This window comes from Apteryx rowi, unplaced genomic scaffold (genome assembly GCF_003343035.1).
Source record: "Apteryx rowi isolate R43461 unplaced genomic scaffold, aptRow1 scaffold_81, whole genome shotgun sequence".
NCBI classification, from domain to species: domain Eukaryota; kingdom Metazoa; phylum Chordata; class Aves; order Apterygiformes; family Apterygidae; genus Apteryx; species Apteryx rowi.
In genome coordinates this window covers 2,910,572-2,928,293 of record NW_020451105.1, presented here as the reverse complement: position 1 = coordinate 2,928,293, position 17,722 = coordinate 2,910,572, and the positions used below count along the sequence as shown (strand labels likewise).

Genomic DNA, 17,722 nt, shown 5'->3' with positions numbered 1-17,722 from the left:
GAGCTGTGAATGCTCTAAACACACAGAGCTTCCCAAATGAACAGCAATGCACATATCAGCATCCGGCAAGAGACTGATTGGTGTTTCCTACTACCTTCTCTTTTCAGTTTAAGGTTTTGTATTAATTCGCAAGCAGGCAAGCACAGTGCAGCCGTAACATCTGAGTTACAGAGAAGTCCTTCTCTTCACATCCAATTTTCCAGTTGAGTAGACTTTGTTTCAAGAATGTCCAGTGTTGTGACATAAGTCAATATTATTAGGAAATACCCTCTCTGCAGTGCTCTTCTCTTTGCATAACCCATCAGAAGGTTTAATCAAAGTTCAATTCTACTTACTGAAACCTACTTGTGTTTCAGGCTTAATTATCTGAACCATCATTATCCAAACCAGACTAACACTCCTTCAAGAGTTCTCTATTTTATGGTACATGCCATCCAGTGCCTCAAGTTCCAGTGCATCTCCTACCAACTGACCTTTCTTTCTTACTATCCTACAATTGCTTCTTTCATCCAGGCAGACTGCAACACTGGAGGAAATACTAAGCAGTAAAAGTTGATAATTCTTAGCAAAATTGACTTTTTAATGAAATCACTGCCAACAGGAGTACTGAAGAGCAATGGTACTGCAGTGCGAGGAAAATGTGTGTGTGTGCTATGTAAATTATTTGGGCAGTAATGGATGAACTTTCTCTATTTTACAGCTCTATTTTTTAAATCTAAGTGTGTCATGCAATATTTTGTGTAGTCTGAATATCACCTGCTCAGCTGAATAAAATTAAGTCAGGTGTGATGATATAAAGAGTAGCATACATAACATGGATTATATTCTGGTAACATCACATTATGCCCATGGAGATGGGTTTTCACCAGTGGAAATTTCCCAAATGTAGACTCCTTGCAAGTACTTGAATCTCCCACATTCTTGTCCCTGTTATTCATTGCATGTTACTATTGTGTACTGATGCAATCCCTTCAGATAAAGGCAAGTCACTTTTCTGTCCTTACTTTGYACAGGAAAATAACACATCTCACGACGCTAGAGTGGTAAGAAAAACATGAAAAAAAGGGCATCTCCAGTTTTGCCTGGCTCTCTTTGGAAGAAAGCAAATCACAAAGGCCTCTCAATCTTCATGTAAAACAGGATTTTAGTATCTGGCAATTGAATCCAATGAGAACAATTTTATATTGGTTGTAGCTTTCACTGTAAAAGGCTGACTTCGGTTGGTTTGTTTTCCATGGGACATATTTGCTCTCACTCCATTTCCATAGATGTTTTGAGTAGTACCCAAGTGGAAAATAGAATTAACATGTCGAGTAAGCTTTATTCCTCTTTAATTTGTTATTGCTGTCATTAACAGTCTTTTATTTTACTTTGGCTAATAGTTACAGGAACAGCAATAGAAATGTTATAAATCTGCAGGTTGATTGTTTCTTGGAACATTTTTTTCCATTGGGTGAGTCTTTTTCATTTAGTAGAGTCCAGACAGTAAATGAACCTGGAAGCATTAGCAGGTGATCAAAGAAAGTGAGCAACACTCTTGCCCTTCCGAAAGGGATAAAAGTGAAGTTTGCTTCTGTTTTGATATACAAGAAGCGCCAAAGTAGATCCAAATTCAGTACCAGTTGATACACATCAGGGAACAGAATACAGAAACTAACAGTTTCTGAGTTTCTTGATCTAATTCTAGTTTTGCAAATAAAGAATCTTTTCCAACAAATGAATAGTTGCCATTGACAGTTTGGGGCAGGCAAATATTCACTCTCTTGGTAAACATGCTATTACTACTATGTATTGATTTGCCCTCTGCTTTGTGCAAGTCCCACAGAAATGAAATTAAAAAGTGAATTATGGTCCTAAATTCTACTGAAGCCTAAAAAAAAAGCCTTTTTTTGCATATGAAATTATTTTGAACACACCTTCAGCAAATTTCAAATTATTTCATGCATCTGACCGCTGACCTGAAATTGCCAATCTTTGAACCATTTTTTCTTGATATCCTCCTAGATATACATCATAGTGAATAAATTAGATATTTCTCATTTGCCTTAGCAGTTCTCTGTTATAATAATGCTATAATAATATAATAGCAATAACTAATTCACAAGCTTTCAAGGTCAAAATCCATAGCAATCCTCTCTCTCTGTACCTGTATTCTTTCATCTGCATCCTCTTTCCACCATGCCTGCAAACGAAGCACAGCCTATGCTATGCCGATCGCTGAAGCAAAGTTTATGCTCATAAGCAGTTTGTTGCATCTCTCAGTGTATTCTGCACATTCAACATTGAGTGAAGGAAGGAGCAGGGAGAAGGAGAGCAGTCTAGGGATGCAGAGACATTGAGCTGAGTGAGAGCCTTCAGATTAGAGGAAGCGCCAGTTACCAGAAATAAGGGAATACAGTCAGGGCACAGAACAAATTAAAAAAAAAAAAAAAAAAAAAAAAAAAAAAANAAAAAAAAAAAAAAAAAACAGACTCAAAATGGGAGAAAACAAAGGCCAGGGACAAGAGAGAGAGACATGCTCTGAAACTGAGACAACAGCAAACAAATCTGCATGTTGTGTCAGACAAGAAGTGCAAGAGAAACAACGGGTGGTGTGAACAGGACAGCAGCCAGCCACAGGCGGGGTTTGCTGTGTGCGTTAAAACTGCAACCGTACACATCAGTAAACAGGAAGAAGGAGAAAAGGGATGGGAGAAAACAGACCTCAAGGAAGAAGAGACAGGTAAATAAATGTCAAGTGCGAGTTTCAGGGCTAACCCATAGGATACATCGATCTGATATTTCTTAGTCAGGAAAGAGATTTTGTCATGTAAGGAGTTGCTATGAAGAAAATAAAAACAGTGATGTAACCTAGTTCAATTTATAGTATCAGCTGGTCTAACAGAGAAGTACTGTTAGGAGATATAAAAGTGAAATTCAGCCTCCCTGCAATTTACTTTTTTCCTTCTTTTCAAAATACAGGCACAAACTTTAAAGTAGTAAATCTAGGCCTGAAACTATGACTGACCCAGTTTAAAAAAAAAAAAARAAGAAGTTCATGAAAGACTGACTACCACTACCCCTGGGATAATACAAAGGCTGCATCATTCCATCATAAAAGAAATTTAGAGCGTGTGTAGGGAGCAAAAGTCCTTGGAAGTACAGAAGTGGGTAAGCCTGGGCCTTATAACTCAAGGTCAAAGAACAACAACAGCTGCAAACAATTTAGCAGAAGGGACAAAGGTGTAGGATGAAGTACAACTCTACCTGTGTCCGTCAGTATGACCAAGCAGTGCCTCTGACCAGCACTGACACACAAAGACTACAAACACCCAACACAGATGAATTCGCATGATTTGCATCACCCTCTTTAAGAAGTGCTACTCTGTTGTTACCTTCATTAGCATCTTCCACCTCCCCCCACACCTTGTCCAAGATTTGACAAGAGACAATGGTACCTCAAAGGTTTTTTTCAGATCTGGATTTCTTGAACTTAAATACCAAACACTCACTCTTTTGGAGTACGGCCATTGATCATTCTCTCTACATCCTGAGTGATTCTTAGCCAGAATAACTTGCTTCTGTTTGCTACATGTATACACATTAATCACATTAGTCCACCATTCAAACTTCTCTTTCTCCTTGTGGCATCTCCTACTCTTTTGCTCCTGTAGACATAAGCACGTATCACACCCCTTCTTCTTGTTTCAGTATCTTTACCATAGCTAGAATTTCCTCTCTTCTTTTACAGGTTTTTGACCATTTCTTCATGAATGCTCCCCTGCTACTAAAGACTATGCAAACTCTTTCTATGTCTTCACACTGCTTTCCTTTTCCATTCCTTTTCCCAAATTCTTGTTTTCTATCTCAAACCTATATAAGCACAAAATGCAGAATCATAAAAAAATTCAGGTTGGAAGGAACCTCAGAAGGTCATCTAGCCAACATCAATATCTTAAAGTATGAGTAATGCTAAAAACATGTGAACCTCTCACAGTAAATATGTATCAGAAAGCTAAATTCAGGATGCAGATACTTTTGACTTTTAGTTGCTATAGTACTGAGATCAACCCTGTGAATGTGAGAATACGAGAATTTTGCTTAGTCTGTCATTGCATTTCTGTAGTGTTTTTCTGCAAAGGGCAAAATTAGCAGTCCATCCCCCAGCCTGCACATATACTGACAACCATGTCACAAACTCCATTATCAGTCTGATGCCAGCTACTCACACCTCATCTGCAAGGTCAATTTTTATACAGAGTTGAACAGTTTGAGTTTCTGACAACCAGGTTCAATCATTTTACCAGTCAAAGATAATCAATGTATTGTGGAAAGGAAGATAGGGCACTAAGCTAGAAAAATGTTACAAAATCAGAGACTTCTACATCAACTGCATCACTGTAGAGCCTTCATACTTGTCAGATACTACTGTGAAATAAATCTTGTTTCTTTGGTACTTTTAATGCAATCATCTCATTTGCTATTACTTATTTATAATAAAGTCTACCCTGAAAACAAAATTCTGGAAATATACAGAACTTGTCAACTGTGAGGTCTCCCGTCATAAAACCAGAGGATCTAAATTCAGTGTGAGCAATCAATTTGTATTCATCGTTAGGTGAACATAACAACCAGGGTGTCAATATGGGTTTGAATCCTTCTAGTGTTTAAGTAGTCACTTACACCATCAAAATGAGTTAACCAGATTAAGTGCTCAGCACCTGAACATTGCTATTATGCTGCCCATGTGAACTGAGCCCTTGAATGTCTAGATGGTAATCAGGATGTTTCAGGGTTTTAGTGTTCATTCAATACTATTCACACAGGAAAGGATTCCCCCTCCCCCCAACCCAAAGGCAAATAAATTACTTGGATGCAAATTAGTAAACTACATGTTTCCACAAGAGAGGATAAAAGCAGTGTAAGTTGAAACAAATCTGCAAGTCTGTTTCCAGTTGAAACACAGTGCCACATTAAAGGAGAATTTCAGCTTTTAGGATACAAGTTTCTACTTTTCTGCCAAATTGAGAAGGAGGGTAAAAAAAATAGTTTATTCATCACTGAAAACATACTACTAATATCTAGTTACAGGCAGCAGAACAAAGTATTTCATCCCATTATACAACAGATAGTTAGGCAAACTTTGTTGAGCAGATTCCAATGGAAGGAATTTCCTTCTCAGTTTTTAGTCCTAAAAAAAAAAAAAAAAAAAAAAAAAAAAAAAAAAAAAATCCCAACTACATTTTAGTTAGCTTTTTTACTTCCGTGTGCTCCAAATTCAGAAAGTTTTGCTACACTTTCTCTAATAGACTCTATCTAAGTTCTTCTGACCTGTGGTTTCCTCAAAAAAAGAGACAGAGCTTGCTCCCCATCAACCTYCATTCATCAGCATGTCAACCTGTGGGTGTGGGGAGATGGGGTAAAAGGGTATCTTCAGACAGTCTTCTACTACAGCTTTTTGACATGTACATCACTCATATCTTCTTCTGGTAGAAGTTTTAACATTGTTTTAACAAAAGTTCAGAGGTTACTGGCAAACACTCCCTTCTTTGCTTGTTGAAATGATTTTTGAAACAACTTTCAAACAACACAAATATATTTGTACAATACAAGCACATTAACTGCAAAATGTTACACATATCAAATTCTATTCATCAGGACATGCGCATCAACCCTTGACCGCTCATAATTGGTTTCTGTAAGGAGCCAAACCAAATCACTGTTGCAGCAACCACTGCTGTTTGTCTATAGTTTTTTCCTAATATTGCTGAAATATATGCTTGTATCCACCTATTTTCCAATGGGTTAGTACAGAAAAAAATCTTAGCCACAAATAAATGAGCCATCACCGGACAGATGTAAGAATCTTCAGTTAAACAGAAAACAAAAATCCAGCCAACAGCATTATACAACATGCAAGGATCATTTATTTAAATGAATATAACTGAAATGTGATACAACATTTTAGTTATAAAAATGTTATAAAAATAAAGTCTTTGCTGCTGTAATCCTGCAGTCCAAATTCCAAATTTAGTTCCACTGGTATTTTCCCACACTCTTGAATTGTCTTGGCACTCCTTTAACTTTAAATTTTTTGCTGAGAAATTGTCAAAGGATCTCTGTAACGGTAAGATTTACCGGATAGAGAATACAACAATATTCAGTTAACATAAAGTAGAGATCAAATTTATTGTTCCTCAGAGCAAGACTTTACTCAGATCCCCTCAGCCCCAGCAGATTCATCTAACCCCAAATCAGCTTTTCCTTCCTTCCCCACACCATGTGGAACACAGCAGAATCTGGTTTTGTCGTCAGTCTCCATATCCCATTGAAAAAGCATCCAAACAGTAATCTCTCAATTCTAGACTTTTCATATAGGTATGCACACTCATACGTGAACTCAAGCGTTTACTATTTTTGTATATTTAGAAAAGTTATCAACAAATATACCACACCTTTAAATCTGACATTTCTCAAAGTTACATGCACAGTATTTTCACTGAAGGCTGTAGGTCTGTTTTGCGTCCTTCACTGAGAGGGTTATAAAGAGGGACCGTGGATCCTTTCTGTTCTTGCAGACTGTTATCTTTCCTCTCAGTGACTCTCCTGCAAGAATAAAAAGGAAATTACTATGCTTACATTATTAGATTATAAACAGTAACATAACAGATGCATTCAGTCTCCTTACGTTGCATGAGAAATTGTTCCCAATTAATCAGAATTAAGCAAGTCTACAAAGGCTTTCTTTATGTTTTCAAAGGCATAACCAATGGTCTTGACAATGAACTTAAGTCAAACTGACCACACATAGCTATCTGGCATTTTCAGACGTGTACAAGTTTCACTTAGACAGCTAGTAATTACCATTTAATTATTTTTCTCGAGTTTCAAATTTTCTGATGAAATGACAGATACATGTTTAAACTCTTGAACATACATCTTTTTACTTTCCATGAAGTAAACAAATACTTAGCAGTAACGCAAGAGTATAAAAAAGGGAATTTGTAAGTCCCTGAAACTTGTGTGTTATTCCTTTATTGCTCCCCAATTTAAATGCATTACTACTACCAACTTTGAGTAAAACCAAATACACTGCAAGAGTTTACTCCACTTCCTACTGCATATGTCATGTTGTTACTATTTGCACTGCACTTCATTTCAGCTCTAATTAGGTCATGTTTTTATAAGACAGTAGAAAATTAAATTTACAAATAGTAAGAGCTCCAGGAACTGATTCATGCTATACAAATTTAAGACAAAAGACTTACAAGTTTGTATGCCTAGGTACTGAAAGCGACACAAATTGAAATACATAACCATTTCCAACTAGTCATAGTGGCTACTATTTGTTAACTTGAAAGCTTTATTAAAAAAAGCAGCTTGGAGAGACCAAGTTTTCAACAGGGTTCTTGATTTCCAGATACTTAAGGAGCTGCATTAATTAACAATATTCATATTGTTGAGTATTAATCACAAATTTACCAAGGAGGTGGTAAAGCAGGACATTAAGGACACTTTAGTTTTCTCATTAGCCTTAATCTGTCACTCCCGTAAAATGTTAGCAAAATCCATGTTCCCTGGGCAGCACCACAAAATTCTTACATGCCTGACGTGGAGCAGGGGAATAATGAAAGAAAACCTTCAGCAATCCACAGAGCTCAGGTATGGAATAGGTTTTTAGAAATTCCCTTAAACCATATGCTACTAACATTTGGCTGACATCCTCCCTACTAAATACTGGAGAGATTCTGATAAATATCAAAAATGTTAGTGTGACTGTCAATCTAGTACTTGAAGAATTTAGCCTCAAGAGTTTGATTTTAGGGAGAGAGAGGGGGAAAAAAAAAAAAATCAAGAGGTAAGGAAATGAAAGTAACTTGCAGAGTTACTCTCAAATGCAAATTCCATTGTTGATATAGAAGTATATGACTGAACATAAAATGCTACATATGCATAAAAAGACTGTTCTTTAAACATCTCAATGTTTGAAATATTTACATACATATCAATTTTAAGTGTGTATATGTTAAGAATGGCTTTGTAATTTTGGCATCTAGACTAGAGATTTTAAGTCAGAAAGTATGAACATCCCTTTAAAGTAGAAACTACTGGATTTGTACGGGTTTTGGACTACATAAATACTTGTAGAACACTGTATACTGGAGATTGCTTCAAATTTGGATCAGCACAGGAATGTTTTTAGACTTGTCACATATAAAAAATAGCTAAACCATAATTTCAAAAGAGCTCAAGATAATAGCTGGAAGCTTAGTATTTTTAGGATAGTATATTATCTATTCACAAACAAATGAAACTCAAAGGCTTTGACTGCAGAGAGGCAAAATGGATCTTTAATTTTAAAATCTGATGTGTGAAGTTTTTAATATCAGCATATTTATGTTAAAATAAATAAACTATAAAATTTTAAGCCAAAATCACCAACATTTTCAACTAAGGCATCTGAAATAAGTTGACTCAACAAGAGAATAATTTTGAGGTCAGAAGATCTTCATCTTCCACTACAAGTGACCTATGTCGGTGGACAACAACGAAGATGATCTTATTTGGAGGACTTCACTTAGATATTCAAAAGGTCAGTTAAGGCTCAAACTGCAATTTCTACATCATTGTGAAAGCTCTGGCATTATATGTTCTGTTCTAATAGCCTGGCTCTGGCTTTATGGCCAATATATACATCATATTCTTTTAATCTTCAGGAAACTATACATTCAGTGAATATTCTGCCATCTCAAGAGAAGATCCACCAATACAGATGTTGCCTCATATTTCAAGGAAATATTACCTCTGTGGGCTTTTTGGTCTTGTTTTATATGAACCTACCTAGTAGTTATCATTGAATGTCACAAATCTTTTGTGAAGATTGTGCTCATGGATATTTAAAACCACAACAAAAAACTAATCCCCATTTATTTTCAGCCTTAAGATGTCCAATTTAAGTTACATCTGTAAATATTTAGGAAGCTGAGCCATTTCATACTATCATTCTAAAACACAAGAAATGCATCTAAACAATGATTCTACTAAATACATAAAAAGGCATGATCTAGATGTACACCATTAAGTTCTCTGCTACTCTCCCATTAGGCCTTGCTCCACCGATCTTCATCCCTTACACAAGCCGCATCCACTATTACTATTTTTCCATCCCACTGGATCTAAAGCATTTCCAGACTGCTCATTACTTACTGTGATTTTAAAAGCAATTGTTTATGTTCTGTTAAAAAGCTGAATTTTACAATATTCTTATTGCATAAATGAAAATAAATAGTAATTCAAAAACCAAGCTGGTTTCAAATTCAACAATATTTTTAGAAGTCTCCATTTGGCACAATTCTCAGTTGCATCCAAACAGTAAAGAAAACTGACACAAGATCCACATTTAAAGTGACCTTCAGCATATTTTGTCAAAGGCTGCAGTATAAATACCACATCAAAGAAAGCTTTTCAACTATGACTGTTAACAATACTGTACAAAACAAAAAATATATATTCTTTAATAATTTAACAGTTATTTGGGGATTTCACTTTAATTTCAGTGCAGCTTTATTACTAGGGTACAAATGACTGATATAATACAATGCTATTTGTAAGGAATTGCTATAATGGTTTCACAGATTATTTAAACAGAGACAGATTTGCTGAGTAAAAAAGGACAAGGAGAAGAAAAAAGGTAGCTGTAGCTTCTCTTCAGTTAAGAAGTTTAAGCTAGTTTGAACAGATTTTCAGAACTGTATTGCAAAATGAATCACTTCAATATATTATAACATTGTATAATACTGAAGTTTTTTAAAATTGTAAAGACTAAAGTAAAGCTCATCTAACAGCAAAATTAACATTACATGACTTAAGTCATTCTACGTTATTTGTAAAGTCTTACCATTTCAAACATTTTAACACAAAGCAGTACAATAGAAATCTAATTATAGTTTTATAAATAATTTACAGCTGACTTCATAGAACAGTACCCTCAGATTCTGTTTATAAAGACACTTAATGAAACTAAGCAATCCATTCTCTTCAGTTATTCCTTATGCAGTACCCACGTTAAATCTGCCTTTCTAAATAGCCTCTTCTGAGGGATGAGCCAAGCAACAGCTGTGCAGCCAAGTAACAGAAAGGCAGTTTTGAACAATTAATCAATGTCATGTAGATATAAAATGACTGATGCTTTTTAACGGTTCTACTGTCCCATGAGCTGCCTGGAGGAAGCCGTCTCCGGGACTCAGCTGTATCACCTTGCTCTTATCATGCTCAGTTGAATGCAAGTAAACCACACAGTACTACTGCAGTTTGATTAGGACAAAACTGAATCCATTATGATCCTGTTCCAGCATTTTTATTGGTGAGTCTGGAAATTTGTCCCCCAAAAGAAATAAATAAAATAATTCAGCAAAACTGCTGCACAAACTTGTTAGCACAAGTAGAAATGCATTTCCACTTCCCAAGCTGGCCCACTGCCAAATTAACACACTTCTGATTTTAAGTAGTTGTCATATATGCCTTCTCAATTATGCAACAGTTTTCCCCTCCAGGTTAGACTATCTTATACCACATTGAGGGCTAGCATACAACTGAAAAAAGCAAGTCCTGAAAGCATTACTTTTTGAAAAAGCTGCCTAGACAGCAACTTCCATATACCATCCATCTCCTGAAAACAAAAAAGAACACTGAAAGACAGAAATCATTTATCTTAGAAACCAAGAGCACTTCCCTTAAACTCAGTAACTTATCCTTAATCCTCCTATTCCTCTCTTTAAATTGCAGACACCTGCAGCTGTACACAGACTGTCACCTTCTCATTCGGTCATGTCTCAGCAAATCACCAACCCAAGAGCAGTTTCAGTAAGCACTACTTTTCAGTATTATTCATCTGATCCATGATACCTGTTCTTACACAGACCAGTTAGTTTTATAAACTAACCCAGTTGTTTACCAACACCTTTTTGCTACATCACTATTCTAACTGTTCTTAGAAACTAAGTTTAGGTTCTGTCTTTTCCTTTCATATGCTGATTATATTCTCTAAACAGGTTTTGTACCAAACTGGTATGTTTCAGCTCCCCAAGTCAAACCATGAACTAGGCAGCTGCAAGGAAGTCTACACAGCCTGCTGAGTAAGCTAGACAGCCTTGAACAGCTGCCTAAGGTAAAGAGTATACCGCACAAGTGGCAGAGCACAGAGATTCCTGAAACAGCTTACATGCTACGATACTTGCCACGGAGCACTGTGAGGGCTGACTACGTGCTCCTCCAAAAAGCACAGCTGCAGTAGCCAAGCTACAGAGCTGGCCTTAATTCATCTCTCTTCCAGGCAGAGATCCTAAATTGTCTAGCCTTGTCCCTACCTTTCTCTCTCAGCACTTGTGATAAAATTCTGAGAAAACGACAATTGTTGCTGCTCTATGTACTTTGTCCCCATTCAGTCTCAGAACTTGCAAAGGGACCACAGAGAACAGCATGAGAAGTCTTGCATGCAAGTTTTCCTGCACAGGCACAGAGCTTCTGTTATGTTTCAATAGTATAAAACAGGTATGAGAAGAGATCATCTCCAGTTAGTGCCTGAACTGCATCCTTACAGATGTTTCTGAAATGTCAGCAGGATGATTTTAAATAGCAGATTTCAGAAGATACACCATAAGACAAGCGAGATTTAGTCCTACCTCAAAATTCAGGTTTTAACAATTATAGATTTTTAAAAGGAGTATGATCTTTAAAGACATCACTCATCAGTAAACAAGTGACTGTTATAAAGACACCATGTTGTAACCGCAGACACACAAAACAGACAGTAAAATCTCACCTGGCAACTAAATCCTCCAAGTGAGATGCACAGTATAGAAGTATTTCAATATAAGATCAAAACAGATTAATTGTACCACTGTTTTTTCCTAATTTTAACAAAACTCTCTAGGCAGACAAAGTAACATTTTTCACTTTGTAAGTTTACAAACAGCTACCCAATTATGGGAACTGGGGAGTTAAAGATAATCAAGGATTTTACAGGGGCTTAGTCATGTGAGTTCTACTTCAGTTTTGCGACCAGGCTCCTTTAGCCCCATGGAAAAACAAATAAAGGTTTTATTTCCACAGTAAGGCAATATCGAGAACACAAAATGCCGACAATATGCTGTTTTATTGCTAATGGAATTTACTTGCAGACAGATCTGGTTTTTAACTTGATACACTTTTACTGAAAAGATTCTGTGTGCATCCTTTAAAATTATTTTTGTAAGCATTATATTTATTTGGTAAATTCTTAAGCCTGAACCAACTGAGAATGATACTCTGTACATAATTTTATTTTTGTGAAGTTTAGCAGGTATATTACAACAAACAGTGAAAGCAAAAGATTAGTTTGGACCATTAATAAGAAAAAGATACTGCACTGGCATCTCAATTTCAATTTTCAAAATAAAGATGTTTTCAGGCTATTACAAGGGCTGCTAAGTACTGCCTTGTACTCTGTAGGGAGTCCACAATACAATACTCTTCTGCCTAGGAAAAAACAGTTTTGCTGGCAATAAAATATCATTTGGCTTCCTCCTCTAGTTTCTCTAATTTTACTGCTTTGCTAAGCAGTTAAAGCATATCCAACATGCTGACGCTGTTGTTTTACTTCATTGTATATCAGCTTCAAGTCTCTAGTCACAGTCTGTGGGGAGGAAAACTAGCTTTTCAGAATATACTAGCAGTAAAAGATTGTTTTCCCTACACACATTAAATCTAAGCTAAATCAACAGAAATTATCCATTGCCACCCTATACAAAGCTGTCTATCATAGCTATGTATCAAGTTGGAATTCAGTAGCAAATCAAAAATATTAATTAGGTTTAACTGACTCAGTCTCAAGATCTTTTGATCTAGATCAGGCCCCCTTACTCCCCCATCTCCTCACAGAGGATTCACCAACTAGAGCAAGCTGGGGCAGGGATATGAAAGGAAGGAGGACTGGTTATACATACTCTGTCACTTGTAAGTGCTTGCTTCTGTTACCATTAGAATTAAGACCAAAATATTCATTCTTTCTGTGGCTCAGAAAATAGATCTATCTTCTTTGACAACAAATGACCTGGCATCAAACAAAAACCTGGCATCAAAAAAAAAATTTCCTAGTTCACACCACAGAGCAAAATAATTTTGCCATGGCTTAAAGCTGCCTTCTCCTGTTGAATGTCTAACAGGTTCAGATACTTTCATATGCTTTATGACCACCTTAGGCATATCCCCAAGAGCTATACAGCACCTGGCAAAGACTTTAAATTTAAAGTCAGTTTTAATATTTTACTCAGAACTGGAAATCTGAGGGAATCATTTTTCTTCATTGAAAGAAAGCCTGCCTGGAAGACACATTTTCAACACAGGAAAATACTTTAAATACTTTTTATATCACAGCCTGTTAAAATACAGCAAGGAAATGCCACCATGGATACCACTGGTCAGTGTTTAGACCAAATACCTAAATAGGCAACTCTGTCTTTATACTGGCTTTGAATATGAAACAAAATTTGAAGTTAGAGCCAGTAGTATGTTCTGTATGTCATTTTACCTCTTCTGCTTTCCTTAATTGTTTTAATTATTGTACTACGCTAGTTTAAAATCAGATTTGTACCAGACTCAGGTTGGTGCAAGTCTCAAATCATACTACTTTCTATTTATTTTCCAATATTTACTAGCAAAAGAGTTTGTTCTGATTTAAATACATTTGGTCACACCTCAGTGTTTTTTGTTCCTCTTCCATTGACACATATACATTTCGTATTCAAAGAGTTTATGCACAGGATTGTTGAATATTGGTGAGCACAGGAATGGAAAATAAAGGATGAAGTCACCAATTGATGCAAATGTGTTTAATCTAATAAAGTTACTTTTTTTCTTCAGTTAACTTCCATCAAGAAAAGCCCATTTGAAAAGAAAAATTTCCCCAAAACTGAAGTTCCTAGAGTGCAGTTCAGTTCATCATGCCAGGCAGAAACAGTGCACGGAAAAATGGTAACACACAGTACTAATTTTTATTAATTAATAAAAATCACAGATCAGAAACAGCTAGAAGTGCAACTTCAGATATGCTGCAAGAGCAGTTTGAGCAGCTTGTTTAGCTGGTAAAACAGGAAGTGAAAAACTGAAGAAATCAAATGGTTAAACACAAGTTACTAAGATGATATTTAAGTGACTACTTTGATAAAAATGAAAAAATATTGAAAGCTGAGATATAGAGAAATCGATACTTCTAGCAATATGATTTGAGGGAAAAAAAGATTTTTTGAGCAGTGAAGAAGAACTAAAAGTCAGAGAGAACAGTTTTTCAAAAAAAAATCACCAAATTTAATCAACACTTCTGTTTAAGTATCAGGACACACCTTCTGCCCTGGTGGGCTTATATCCTCTATGAACAAGAAGCATCCCACAGAACTCATCACTGGAATTACCCAGAAAAAGTAGGGTACCTCAAAGTTTTTCTTACAACCTTCTTTTTGCTAAAATGATAGGTAGAGTATCCTAGATTAAAGTGGCAATTTTACAGAAGATATAAAAAGACAGAATGGGCAAAAGAATGGGAAAGAGAAACTTAAATAATTAGAAAGAGAAGGAGCCAAGTAGAAAATAAAAAGAGAGAAGCATAGCAGCAACAAGATTTGTAAAGAGAAGAATTTTAAGAAATATGAGCTAATAGAAAGGAAGGAGTTATGGCAAAAGTGATCTTGAAGGTCAGCTAGGCTGTGTTCACTGCTTCAAAACACAGTTTCTGCAGTTGTCTTTAGAAAGTCACTGCACCTGGCAGACTAGAGTTCTAGGGCCCGGCACACCTCCCAGTAATTCCAGACATTTGCTAAATGTCAAATGATCTATGTAATATTAAGTAATGTGCATATTCTAACAAATGTCACTGCACTTTAAAAAATTTCACTTCATACTCTATGACATTGAAATTTAATGAGCTGCAGCAAGGAGATCTTAGCCAGCCTGATCTAGAAAGAGAAATTGCACAGAACGTAAACCAAGTTCAAATGCACTAACATGCAGGTGTATCCCAGGCAGTGACAGGGTCTAAGAACACACAAATAAGAATTATTTAAGAACATAACAAGCATTTATTTGTGAACTTGAAGCATGAAAAAGAGAAATCATATATTTGTCAGATAACAGACAATAGTGCCTTTAGGAAAGAAGGCGTTGGCAAAAAGCCATCATGGATTAAAGCCAGAAGAGGCAACTACCAACGCAGTTTAACTGGGGCCCAGATACTGATATCACCACCATACATTTGTAATTAGGTCTGTTAGCAGCAGACAATGTCCTGCTGCCTCAACACTTCTATTTCACCTCTAAACCTTTTCACCTCAGTTTCATTTGCAGCCATCACATTAGTTTCTGTACACTTCCTCCCCATATGTCTGGTCTATTTATAAACTCTTCAGGCAGGGGCCATCTATTACCATGCATTTATTAAGTGACCAGGAGAACGGAACCTCATTTCCAGCTGATCCCTAGGTCCTGCTAATCTGGTAAGAAAAGAGGCCCTCAAAATAACTAGGCATACATGACAAGGTATTTCTAGTTCACATGTTGGGTAAGAGTTCAACAACAGTGAGTAAATATTTAGTGAACCATCCTGAGTAAGTGGACAAAGAAATAAAGTGTCCTTTCTACAACATAAAAATACCATCTTAATATTTCCTTAACTTTAATTTGTTTTGATTATAAAAGTATAGTATATTCAGAAGGATAAAGAAGTGCAGCTCTACAGGAATAAGAGGGCAAGATTTACAATTCCTGCTCTGTTGTGTTACCATCCTGTTGCATGACCATCCTCTCTAATTCTGTGTTCATAAAGCAAGCAATATTTGACTACTTACACAGAAATGCATTTTCAAGACTTATCAAACAAAGCTAGTTGAATCTACTAACAAATACCACTTTAGTCTTCAAAATGTTATTTCAACAATCCATCTGAATTTTGGGTTATCCCTGATGATGATAAAAGCCTGTTTACTTGCATCAAATACAAGGTGAATCATACTACAGTACCTATCAATTTTATAACAATGTTGAGTGTATTGAAATAATTCCTCCCATTCTTCAAAGGATCAAGTTTATGGCTGTGAGTTCTTTGAAATTATTTCCTATTTACTGAATGAGCCTACAGTATTAAGATCAAGTGCAACATCCAAATATGCATTCATGTTTGATATAACAAATATAACACAGTTTAGGAGTGGTACAAAAAACCTTATGCAATCACTAAACAAACACAATACTTAAGAATGCGACTAACACTAAAACAAAAAATGTTCCTAGCAGTGTTCTGGTCTTACATTTTCCTGTCTCAGAAAGAAATGTGTTGAAACACAAGCAAGTTTTCTCACCAAGATTACAGTTTGGAGCTACGTAAGTATAAATGTATGCCCACTTACTTGCATATACATACACAGACATTTATATGTACTTTTCACATACCTTTTATAGAATACGAATGGGTATTTTCTAGTGCCATGCTTAGGCAAAAAAAAAAAAACCTCAAGATTTATTTAGTAATCACTTTTAACACGCAGATAATTCTTAAGTATTTTAGATGTAAATTTAATGAGAACAGCAGCATAGGCCAATGAATGCTGCACCACAACTGAATTTAAATATACCTGCTTCTACAGGAATTGGTTTCTCCAGGAGAAAAACTGTTTGTTTCCAGTGTGTTTTGGTACAACATGGACCAGTTGAAAACAAGACCTGCATGGGAAGAGTTCAAAAGTTTGATTAAGAACAACATTTTTAATATCACATTACATCAATCAATTACCAAACACATGCACATGAAATACTTGTGACAGCAAAACAGACTCGCTGCTGAAAATCTTGAGGCAGAAAAACAAAACCCCCAAATGAAACAAACATAGCTTTCGAAGTCATTTTTAAAATGCATAACCCAAAATACTCACCTTGTTGTGACAGTCCTTCTCAAAAAATATATCAAAATAACCAGCAACTGCCTATAACAAAGCAGAAAATACAAATATGATAAAGGAATAATAGTGACACTCAAGAAAATGTCCATCATGAATACAGTTACTGAGATTTTCTTTTCAAGTCTTTCACTTATAGGAAGAGGCTTGGATTTATGCTTTTAAGTATGCTAGAAATCATAAAACAAAAAAATTATAAGCCTCAACTTTGTTCTACTCAGCAAAGCAGTATTTTCAGAAAAATATTCAGGCTACCATATCTCCATTACATTACACAACAACTTTTAGTCAGAAACTTTCTAAAATAACCCACATATCCTAACTGCAACTAGAATTACAAAAGAAAAAAAACAACTTTTTAGATGCACAAACCCAGAAGCATAAAATTCAGTCCTTGTCGCCTATGGCTCCCACAACCCTCACTAAATGCGCATGCAGAGTGAGGGACTCTGCATGAGGTGTTCACTCTTTGCATAGCTTGACACCATTTTCCATAAAAGCTCCCTGTGAACAGAGGCAGGGCATAACCAGCCAGGGAATATTATTATTTCTTCCTCTACTACACACACAGATAAGGAAAAGGATTCACAAATGCCTCATGCTAGCCTTTCCAACAGTTAATAATTTCTAAGTGACTCCCCATAGGATTCCTCTCTCTAGGATTCCCTGGAACACTTCTTCTGTCCCTCCTGCCATCCCACTCCTAACCTCAAAAAGAGCCTCTCTCTTCAGCACGTAACTCATTAGTGGGATTTATCTTCCAC

The 17,722-nt window shown here is 36.0% G+C and overlaps 1 protein-coding gene across 4 annotated transcripts in view; it reads right to left on the bottom strand.

Moving 5' to 3' along the window:
• Window positions 1-5,888: 5,888 nt before the first annotated feature.
• The window catches only part of PRMT3 (protein arginine methyltransferase 3), a 68,174-nt gene continuing 56,340 nt past the window's right edge, over window positions 5,889-17,722 (bottom strand). For 2 of the 4 annotated variants that reach the window (XM_026089341.1, XM_026089345.1), the window contains 3 exons: window positions 16,935-16,985; window positions 16,638-16,725; window positions 5,889-6,585 (listed from right to left, as the gene is read on the bottom strand). In XM_026089341.1, coding sequence (XP_025945126.1) covers window positions 6,476-6,585; window positions 16,638-16,725; window positions 16,935-16,985 — 249 coding nt within the window. In that variant the 3' untranslated portion in view covers window positions 5,889-6,475. Of the gene's footprint in view, window positions 6,586-16,637; window positions 16,726-16,934; window positions 16,986-17,666 lie in introns of those variants that run through there. The other 2 variants (XM_026089343.1, XR_003257386.1) reach the window with 2 other exon arrangements.